Here is an 11,704-nt window from a genome sequence, read left to right on the forward strand (position 1 = left end):
TCGTTTGTAGACAGGTGATTTTTGCAGGTTAAGATACCATTCATGACATCAAAGTATGACATATCAGTGAGGATTCAACATTGCGTGTCAAAGTACGAAAGCCAGTATGCCCATCAGTACATCAACGAAGCCCGTTTGCTTCATCATAAATATATCCATACAAACATATGTACATATGTACGAATGGATGTAGTTACGCGAAACACGCTTGCATCATTTATACATATATTGCTTAGTAGCGGCAGAGCTGAAATGCGCAACGAGCTCGTTCATACATACATATGTATGTATGTATGTATTCATACATACGTGCATTCAAACATACATACATATATACATATGTAGGTACTGGTACCCGTCATGCGTCGCTTTATTTCTTTTTTCCCCTTCCCTATACTCCCTATATCTTCCTTCTCACTCATGTAACGTTTTCAGTTTTAAAAATTTCACTCTCCATTTTTGCGATACCGCCGCCTAAGAAGTTTCACTTCAAAAAAAAAAAAAAATATTCCGACGAACTGATAACCTCCTCCTTTTTTGGAAGTCGGTTAAAAATAAGTGCACGTTTTTGGTGTGACCTCATAACTTGTGAACGGCTTCACCGAATTCAACCAAATTTATGTGGCATATTCGATCTATCATGCAGATGGTTTATGCGAAGTTTGCCAGAATTCGGAAAAGGGGGCGTGGCACCACCCATACTAACTAAAATATAAAAATAAGTGAACGTTTTTCTGAATTGGACTACGCATACATGTGATACTTATGCTTTTAATTTATAAGGTAATTTTATGTTTTTATACTCTTGCTACCACATGAATATATGAATTCGTGATAAGAATATATGAATTCGCCTAGGAAGATAGAAAACGAGTAAGAATAAAAGCCGAACAAAGGAATTTGTCTTCTTTCAACTAAAATAAATGCAATACTACTAAGGTAATGGCGAATACGTAAGGATCTATAGATTTCATTATAAACATTTTCATTTATTTGTTAAACACACAATTACTTCCATTACAACCCGGTCCTATAGATGCTAAAGCGCGAATTCATATAAAGTGGTGTTACCGGAAAATGAATAAATAAATTATATGTATATCAGAAAATTAATAAGATGAAATGAAATTATTGTTTGATTTCTAACCAAACCTATGTATGTAACTCAATCGCCTAATGGTTAGCCGAACCGTAAACATATGTTTACACATCCAATTTCGTGAGTAGGTACCTGGTACTCGCACCGTTTTTAAGAAGTTTCACTTCTATCATGTGTACGGTGTTACACACTCATTTTTTTGTTATGTATGTTACCGCATAACTTTGGACCGCGTCAACCGATTTCGATAATTCTTTTTGCATCGGAAAGGTAGTGTCTCAGAGGTGGTCCCATACTAATCTCGTAAGATCCGATCAGCGGATCATGAGATATATATATATATATTTTTTTTTTATATGGGAGTTGAAGTCGGTTTGTTTTTTGCTAAAAATTACTAGTTATATATAAGATGTACGTAATATGCACTTACATATGTATGCATGTATATATATAATTGCACTCCACTCACTCTGATAAACTCTTCTGATATCTGAATACTACCTCATAGATATCACTCTTAAATTCGTAGGCAAGTTACGGATTTCCCGCTTCCCATACACGTCCATTTGAGGCAACAAAATTGCCGATGTCGTCCCAAGAATCATTTTGGTTGCAGTAGTAATCGTCTCTAAGACCCGCTTAACAACTTTGGCGTACCCATCGTCATCCCTTTTTTCAAGCCGGCGTCGCTTTGCCCCTGAAGTTGATGGAGTCGGATAGGGTTCTTCAGATCCAAACATACCTCGGAAGGAGAAACGGATGAAGTTGATGGGGTTTGGCTTTTCTGAATTGGTTAATACATATGTATATGTATGTATATGACTATTCCGGTATCCGACGGATGGCATCCGCACTGGCAAGTAAAAATTTAATTTCATATACTCACTAGAGCTGGGATACTATCGATAGTAATATCGATAGTATCGATAGTTGAAAACTGTCGCCACTATCGATTGTTTTTGAAAACTATCGATGTCGGGTTTAGCGAAACTTCTCTCTTTACATCTCTTAACATTACATTAATTTTTTTTTATCCAAGAAAATTCACAATACAATCGGCAAAAAAAATTTTAGTTATTGGAATTTTTAGCAACTATAAGCTTACACTGAGGTATAGTAAAATTGAATAAGCTATAACACCGCTTACACAAAATTCTTATAGAAATTCGAATTAAAAAGCTTGAAATTTTAATGATTTTGTAGTTTTTTATGTTTAGTACAACTACTAAAGTACTACTAGTAAACAAACAAAAAATAGTCAAAACTGCTAAAAATGTTGTGTTGCTATTATTTTGAGAAGTACTTTATTCGTTTTCTTATAATATGGTAAAATGTTAATAATTTCCTTTGTCCGGAGTACGATATGCGCCGCCGCATTTGATCTCAGTTGAACTTTTATAAGTATGAGTTGTCAATTTAAACGAATATCTTTTGTTTTGTTTTGTAGTATTAGAAATGTATTATTATAGCCAGTTTCACTTCTTTGCACTTCAAAAGGGACAAACATATGTATATATAATTCAGACGCATAAATGAAATAATTTTATTTTATTATGATAAGTATTTTTGGTGCACTCAAATTTAAACAAATTTATATAATCTCTTTAACTTACAAAATAGTTTATAAATTTATTAATTATTTAATTTTTAAGCAATTTACCATTTCAATTCAATACCTCTCACGACGATAGTACTATCGATACTATCGATGTTTTCAACTATCGTTTCGAAAACTATCGAGTGGCGGTACTATCGATAGTATCCCAGCTCTAATACTCACATCCATCAAGTTCGAAGTTGTTGGTGCTTCACTACGCAGCATGGGCTCCAAAAATTTTAGTAACGTGTATAGCGGGGTTGACGGTGTCACTTTTGCACCTTGTCCACTCTTGGTCTGCCCCATTTTATTAAAGGTTGCCTAAATTTGTAAAAACAAATACATAAATAACTAGTATTTTATAAATATTAAGCTGGCATTTCAAGGTACTATTTTATATATATATAAGGAAAATTTGAAAGTTAGGGGGGGAGGCTCGATCACCCCCCCTGCCCCTACCTGGCTACGCCCATGTGTAGGTATATGTATTTACATACTAAGGCAGCTCATGGAAACGCATAAATGGCTCGTAACCATGTAAACCTCGTAAACTTACCTAATTTTTTATGGAAAATCGGTTTATTTGCGAGGTTTGCGCCGTATGTATAACCAAACTTGTAGTGTAATTAACTTGAAGTTGGTTGCCTACGTAAGCAAATGCATGAAAGTTGAGAAAATTCAACTCTGTGCCCATTCGAATTCATGTTCGTATTTTTGTCCGTTCTCTGCGCTTACGCGCGTACTTATGGAGTTTATTCCATAAGAACATGTGTATACAACTCAGCTCTCAAATGCACGCATACGTATACGTACGCATACGCTTGCCTATGGAGTTCCAGCTTTACTGAGCGCTCTATGACCACATGCGGGTTTCACCCACATACGAGCAATGATTTCCACGCACGCAGTCTTATCCATTGAATCGTTTTTTTTGCTATGGTCGGCATGCTAGCGCATTCAAACGATTCAATAAGTGGGACTGTGTGCATTGCTCAGCTGACGCTTTACCGGAAGCGTTGCCACTTGAAAATTACCGGCCGTCTGCACGTGCTGGAAAATCTCGCTTGCGTGACGACGCATACGAGAAACCGCACGTGTAGACCGCAAAAAGTTCGAAGCATGCTTTTTCTCGCATACCGAGCGGTATTCGAGCTCTCGCTTGCTTTCAACTGTCATTTTTGTTATTTGACAGCTATGTTCTCATTTCGCAGAATACTACAGAGTAGCAACATCGTTTATTTTGGAGGCAAATACAAATTTAGATGCAGCCATTTTTCATTTGAAAATAGTATACATAAAGCAACATGGGCTATTTCTATTTCTAATTTTCTCAAACTTTTAAGAGCCTGCAAGGCTTCAACCTTCTTGTTTGGCGACATTTTACAAATGAAAAAGTATACTGTCAAATGCCCAGTCAACAAAACTCTATCTCGCTTGCGAGAGAAAAAAAAAGCATGCCAGCGAGATTTTCAAGCATGTGAAGACGGCCGGTTAGGGGTGGCTCACAAGCATGCATATGTTCCGCTCTCAAACCAAATCGTGGTTGCCTCAACTAAGATTTGGTAACTATGACTAAACCATATGTTGAAAGAAAGCTTATCTGTACTAGCCGAGCTTAATGACATCCTTTTATGAACCATACGTCAAGTTGAATGGAATTTGTTGAAATATGCTTCAAAGAAATATTTATTAGTATTTACCAAACCTTTGAACTAAATTAACGATTTGGTACAACCTAGATGAATATTAGGAGCTTTAATATATTTAGTTATAATTACCAAACCATGGTAATAGTTCCCAATCCTTGGTAACAGTTCCCAAATATTGTCAAAATTCGGGAACTAAATATCTTTAGTTGTCGAAACTAATCCTTTGTCTCAGTGTGTATTTTAGGACGAGTGGATAAGGCTTAAGCCAAGAGCTTCGGTGATCAAATCCACTTTTTAGCAAAAAAATACAGTTACGCGGGTGTGCAGAACGACGATACGCGGTTTTGTACTTTAACCGACGACATATGAATGCAAATACACTCAGAAAAAGGTTTAGTTATAATTACCAAGATTTGGTTATAGTGACCAAGTGGCATAGTTGGATATGGCGAAATAAATATCTAGTTCACGAAAGTCTGCAATTTACTTGAGACGTCTAGTTGGGACAAATGTATATTTGTTAATAATTACAAAACGACTACCTTGATTGGATAATATTGTTAGTTGAATAAAATCATTGTTGAGCAAATATAAACAATGCTTTGGTTGATACAAGTTTTCAATTAATTTTGTGAACTTGCTGTAGACGTGAATCAGCTAACCGTTTATTATTGAAAAAAAGTTTCCAGTTTGACACAAATAAAAATTTACTTGATGGCTGTTGTGTTTACTTTCTTCTTTATTTGCATATTCTAAGCATAAAAATATATACATATTTATATAAATAGTTACTAGTGTAAATAATACATATGTATATGGTGGTAAAAGAAAGAATGAAACAGGAATAGTCGTGCGAAAACCCCGGTCAATATCTGCTGGTTTAAGTATACTGCTTTGGTTTTTCCTTGGCTAAATAGATACTTTCAAAATGAGAAACCCCGGTTGGCATCAAACTTTATATTTTTAAATAACTATGCGCACACCGAAACAACTCGCGGCGATGGCAAACCTGAAACTGAGACAAACAAGCCTGGGCATGTCATAGCACACACTTTTCTTTCTCTATCTAGCGCAGTGATCGACATGCCACAGCTTACTGAGCGCTCTGTGACCACACGCGTGTTTCACCCATATACGAACAGCGGTAGCGGAGCAATGATTTCCACACACACAGTCTCATTCATTGAATTTATGCAATGGTCGGCATACTGGCGCATTCAAACGATTCAGTAGGTGGGACTGTGTGCATTGCTTAGCTGGCGCTCTTCGTATGTGAAACACACATGTGCTCAGAGAGCGCTGAGCATTATTTAGGGGTGGCTCACAAGCATGAATATGTTCCGCTCTCAAACCAAATCGTGGTTGCCTCAACTAAGATTTGGTTTGAAAGAAAGCGTATCTGTATTAGCCGAGCTTAATGACATCCTTTTATGAACCATACGTTAAGTTGAATGAAATTTGTAGAAATATGCTTCAAAAAATTATTTGTTAGTATTTACCAAACCCTTCAACTAAATTAATGATTTGGTACAACCTAGATGAATATTAGAAGCTTTAATATATTTAGTTATAATTACCAACCCATGGCAATAGTTCCCGATCCTTGGCCACAATTCCCAAATATTGTCAAAATTCGGGAACTAAATATCCTTAGTTGTCGAAACTAATCCTTTTTCTCAGTGTAATGCGTTAGTATAGAAAAAACTGCGATGAGCCGAAAAAGTACCTAAAGATGTAACAATTTTTCCTTATACTATTCACTCCCCTATTCTAATAAAGTCTCAAAATTCAGTACATCACTATTGCGATTTATACTGCACCTCAAAGTATGCCGCTAAAGCAAACATGCCGACTCGAAATGAAACTTAAAATTTTAGTGTACTTCATCGGCACTTAAAATCTATGTTTTGGTGGCATATTATTAGGCGCAGTATAAATCACAATAGTGATGCGCTGAGTTTTGTGACATTTTTAGAATAGGGCGGTTTATCAAAAAATGTTAATCTCGTCCGAAAATTTCGCGTTTACGCCGATTTTTCGAGTCACTTTTTGCCGAATCGAGTTTCAGTAGTCCGAACGGGGACCTGTGCATGTTTATACGTATTTGTATATACTTATTTAAAAAGTTTGTTAAGTTTAATAAGAACGTTGCTTTTTCTACCGCCGCCGCAAAGATATATCATAGGAAAAGAAGAAACAATTGGAGTATTTTCCGACCGGTACTTAACAATAGGGTAGCCACAAGTTTGATCGAGTACTTTCGGCTAAATCCTACCGAAATTGTAGCCGTAAATCTTGTAAAACCTTAAAATTGACTAATACGGAAACGCAGAATTGACCGTTTCTTCATTTCTTTAGCCAACTTCACTTTTTAACGCGCTGTCGAGGTCTGATTCTCTTACTGCTCAGCGTAACCCCCATATTATTTTATTTGCTTCATACCAGTTAAGGTAGGATACAACCTATGGTCTAAGCCAAACATCTAAATAGGTGGGAAAGCAAGTAAATACTTTAACCGCGTACACGTTACCCAACTAAGTAAGTACTTGGGGAAAGGATTCGAGTACAAAAAGTACTCAGTACTTGAAGAAAGAATCGAGTAATTACTCATAGTTACTTGTATTGAAACAACACTAATTATTAAATGGTAACAAATTTTACTAGTTACAAGAGTGCGCAGATAGCGAAAAGGGTTTTAGAATTGACAGAAACTTTATTTACTGGCCTAATCTGCACGTTACCGACGACGGAAAATTGTATTACCAAAAAATGTTACCGTTTCTTGTCACCGCAATTCTAGGTACGCTGGTAATGCAGTAAAATATTCAGCACTTCAGCTCTGAAAAATTATTGAAATTCTGATGTTGTCTATTGCACGGGGTAATATTTTGTTACTAGCTTATGAGATGGCAACAAAATTTACTGATTACAACAGTGCACGGAATTCGAAATGGTTTAAAAGTTGCCGTAAACTTTATTTTCCAGTTACAAAATTTTTGTTATCAGCGCAGAATTATTCTAAAGGAAAACCTTGGCTACTTTGACTACTGTTTATTTGTTGGTTCATTTGAATTTTCTTCATTTTCAACATTGTTCCTCGGATTTAATCTTGTATTAAGTAACATAAACAAACAGTTACGGCTTACTGTAACACTGTAGGTAAATTATAAAGTTTTGAAATATCACTGCTAGACGACCAAACACATAAACTTAATTTGGTCTCCAGTTTACGATGGCGTTCAGAAAATCCGTATCACGTCAAAATTTTGAGATATTGAGGAGGGAAGTTTTAGAGCTCTGAAAGTGAATTTTTCGTTGTTTATAACACTGTGCTCAGGTTTTGAACTTTTTTTCTGGGAAAAGGTTTATAAGCTGAACTTCCTTGATTGGGATCTTCTAAATTCAATGGCGTCCCCTGTTTTAACGGTACTTGAAAATTTGCTTAAATTTTAGCTTTTTTGTTAATGAACGGATATAAACCAAATTAGTATGACACCACCTCTAAAATACCACCTTTCCTTAAAAAAAAAGAATTATAGAAACCGATTAACGTGGTCCAAAGTTATGCGGTAACATGCACCAAAAAAATAAAAAATTCGACGAATTGATAACCTCCTCCTTTTTTTTGAATTCGGTTAAAAATATTCCAGTATGGGAAGGAAAAGAACCCACAGTCAGGTCCAAATAGTGTAAAACCTAATAAAATTAAAAAATATTACGAAATAAAATATGAGTTATAGCCAAAACCACATATCTGAACAATCAGTTGTATGGGAGTAAATTAACTTTAAAAATGTGGGAATTATTAATAATAAAACTTAAAATGTAAGCCAATTTTCAAGTACCGTTATCTCGAAAACCGGAGTCAATCTGGCAAAACGGGGGACGCCATTGAATTTATAAGATCTCAATTAAGTAAGATCAGCTTTTAAATAAAACCTTTTCCGAAAAAAAAATTCAAAACCAGAGAACAGTGTTATAAACGACGAAAATTTAACTTTCAGAGCTCCAAAACTTCCTTCCTAAATATCTCAAATATTTGACGTGATACGGATTTTCTGGAAACGCCATGGTTATCTAGAGGCCAAAATTAAGTTTTTGTGCTTGGCCGTTTAGCTGTGATATTTTTGCCTCCCTACTGTGTAATTAGTTGGTAAGAAAATGTATTATATGCAAAATAACACCTACTTATAATTCTATTTACATGTATTTTCAAGATCCGTCCTCACCAACCGGCTTGATGACACGAGAGGGTCTCATCGAACCCGCTCCATAATCATGTATGGGCGTAGTGACCTAGCGAGTACAGGCCAGAGCGCCCGGACTATTACCAGTTTGCTACAAGAATCTACAGATACAACCAACAAACTTACAACTTGCACTAAAAAGAATGTTCAACGTATCAGTAACAGTGTTCAGGAACAAATTGAACAACTTTTTACTGATGTAGCTAAAGATGCTACGTGCAGCTTTCCAGTGGTTTACTTAGGCTCTCTATCATTAAAATCTAAAGTTACAAGCCTTCAAGAACTACAAGGACCTCTTCGGGAACTGTATCTAAGGGACTCGCCTATTACGGTAATTTAAATAAATTACATAAATATAATATATTATATGCTTATTTCACACACATATCTAATTTAGAAACAAATGGCTGGGTTTCTGGAAATTTGTACAAAGGGATTAAGAGTTAAACTAAGCTCAACTCCTATTGAAAATGCCAAAAATTATGAAACCACTACCCCTTTCCATAATATTGCTGTTTGGTCCGCAGTAAAGTTGGTAATTTCAAATAATGATGGTAGCGCAGCCTTTTTGCCATTGATTACGGATCCCGAAAATATTGAGAAGACTTCACTGTTTCGTCCTCTGTGGTAAAGTATATGTACATGTATGTATATGTAACACAACAGTAAATATTCGATTGATTTTACAGTGGAACGGAAAATAATCAAGTACTAAACAGCGGCCTAGCTCCGATTTTCGCGGTGGTGATGCGCTCCGCAGGCTCGCCAAAAGTTCTTAAATGCCATGCATTTATATGTAAAACTACTGAAGATGCAATCGTAATTGCTGCTACACTTTATCAAAGCTTAATGGTACATGTGAATACAAGTTCGCACCGCAGTTGTAAAAGACGTGCGCCCCGAAACCAAAATGGCGTTAGTTGCGTAAGTACTGCCAGTAGTTCTGTCCGAACTGGCTCAAAATACTTATCGAATTCTCAAGCATTAGTCAATGGACGCAAGAGTTCTTTTCGCAGTTCAAGTGAAAGCTTCGGAGCGAAAACCGCCACACCTCCAAGAATAGGACGCAAGAAGCGTGTTACGAATGGCGCTCTTGCATCCAGCAATAACATTATTAATGAGGCGGAAACTACAACAGAAGAACGCAAGAGAAAATCTCACAAAAGTAAACGTGCACCATCAGTTCCAAAAGTCCTACATGCAGGTGCGTCTAGTTGTAACAAGAGTGTTCCAAGCACTCCTGGGCTCAAAGAATCCCTCTGCGATTGCTGCGGAAGCAAAAACATCAACCATAAAAATTTACGGACTGGAAAGGCTGTAGAAAGTGTGTACAAAGTTTTAGAGGTTTTAGATGCAAGACCTTTACCAATAACGGACTCAGTGGGTAGTAACTCCAATACTGGTCCACACTGTGAAACCAATGGAGATATATTAACACGAGTAGCAATACCACGATCCGGTAGCTTCCTAAATACGGGAGGACTTACGCGGTATAAATCAAGAGCTGCGCGTTGTCATTCGGGAAAATCAGGCGGTGGTGGTGGGTGAGTACTTTCTGAACTAACATAGAACCAGGCGTTATTTTTTACAATTCATAAGCGAAAATCCTCTCCAAAATTAAAATAACCTCAAAAAGTTAACGAACAGAAAACGTCCAGTTACTTCCAAAAACAAGAAGAAAAAGACAAACGAGCTTTGTTTGAGGTTTGTTGGTAAATACACATATACATATATAAGTTGTGGGAGAAAGGAAATGGGACGTTCAATGTTCACCAGTAAAGAAAAATTCGAAAGCGAGTCAAGTTCTGAACACATTGAAAACGACGAGCTACCGACCACAGCTTCCAATTTGTCATCTTTATTATCTAAGCGCTTTGTCGATGGCGACATGATTTCTTTGAACGCGGCAGCGACATCATGAATTTGTATGAGTTTGACATAAAAGAAGAGGAAGAACCTTATCTGTCGCCAGAAAAATAGAAATAGATCTAATCTGGCCACAACCACAGCCGTCGCGTAGCCCGGTCGTCGCCAAAATAATTATCTACATAAGAGTACGTGTTAAAATAATTTGACAGCTGTGGTTTGTAGCTCGTCGTTTTCATTGCGTTCGATCTATAACAGTGATATTTGGTCCCTATTATTTTTTTATTAATTTTTTTCAACCAATTTCGTAACATAATAATAATGGGAGCGTCTCATTACGATGCATTACAAAATTCTACATCGCAAAATTCTGCAAAATATTAAAAAATTCTCCTATATCAAAATTCCATATTTTTTTAATTCTGCTTTTTTCCTTTTTTTCTTTTTCTTCTTTTTCAAAATTCTGCTTTTGAAAGTTCCGTATTTTGAAATTCTGCCTCACACAATTCTACTTTTCGCACTTTCTTCTTTCAAAATTCTGCTTTAGAGGTAGATAAAATCTGACAAAATTTACCATATTCACGTCTTTGGCTGTGTGCCAATCGGTGCCTTTTTCTCCGTGGTGAGACGGGTTGGGAAATTTACTATGGTGTACGAATAAATTGAGTTTTGCTGTGCCAAATGCAAAGTAAAATTTTGGCAGTTGAAAACCCAAACCAACGCTCGTGCGAATGCTCAGTTTCTGTGTTTTGCTGAAATTGATAAAATTTATATCTATTTTATAACTTGTAAGCATATATGTAATACTTCTATATTGGCAGTAAGCTAACTTCTCAATGTGTAAGCATTCCGAAATCAAAGCGAGACAGTCTAGTACCATTTTTGTCAATGTATTGTGTACTTGAGTGCCGTTTTTGTATATGTGTTGTGTACATGTTTATTTATAAACGTATGTGTTCCTTTTCCTTCGTGCGTGCTTATTGATATATCTGTACTGTAGTGTTTTCGGACGGTACTAGCTCTTACTGCCAATATAGGAGTATTACATACAGGGTGTCCCAGAAGTAACGTGCCAAACTTTAGGGCAAGGTAGGTGGGGGGGTGAGCTCACTGATAAACAAAAAATTTTCAGGTAAAAGTGTCACCGTTTTTGAAATATTTACATTTTTTCGAATTTAAAAAAAATCGTGCCTTTTCATGTGTTTTCTTTAACTGCAACTACAAACCGGGCAATACTTAGTAAATT

At 36.3% G+C, this 11,704-nt stretch overlaps 1 protein-coding gene across 1 annotated transcript in view; it reads left to right on the forward strand.

Annotated features, from left to right (window-relative positions):
* The first annotated feature begins 942 nt into the window (after positions 1-942).
* Positions 943-11,704, forward strand: part of LOC108378641 (uncharacterized) — a 93,351-nt gene continuing 82,589 nt past the window's right edge. Inside the window, exons 1-4 of the mRNA XM_017634950.1 lie at positions 943-953; positions 8,563-8,923; positions 8,990-9,219; positions 9,282-10,136. Coding sequence (XP_017490439.1) covers positions 943-953; positions 8,563-8,923; positions 8,990-9,219; positions 9,282-10,136 — 1,457 coding nt within the window. The remainder of the gene's footprint in view (positions 954-8,562; positions 8,924-8,989; positions 9,220-9,281; positions 10,137-11,704) is intronic.

Source organism: Rhagoletis zephyria, unplaced genomic scaffold (assembly GCF_001687245.7).
Source record: "Rhagoletis zephyria isolate East Lansing unplaced genomic scaffold, Rhagoletis_zephyria_1.1 Rzeph_scaffold_00118, whole genome shotgun sequence".
NCBI lineage: Eukaryota > Metazoa > Arthropoda > Insecta > Diptera > Tephritidae > Rhagoletis > Rhagoletis zephyria.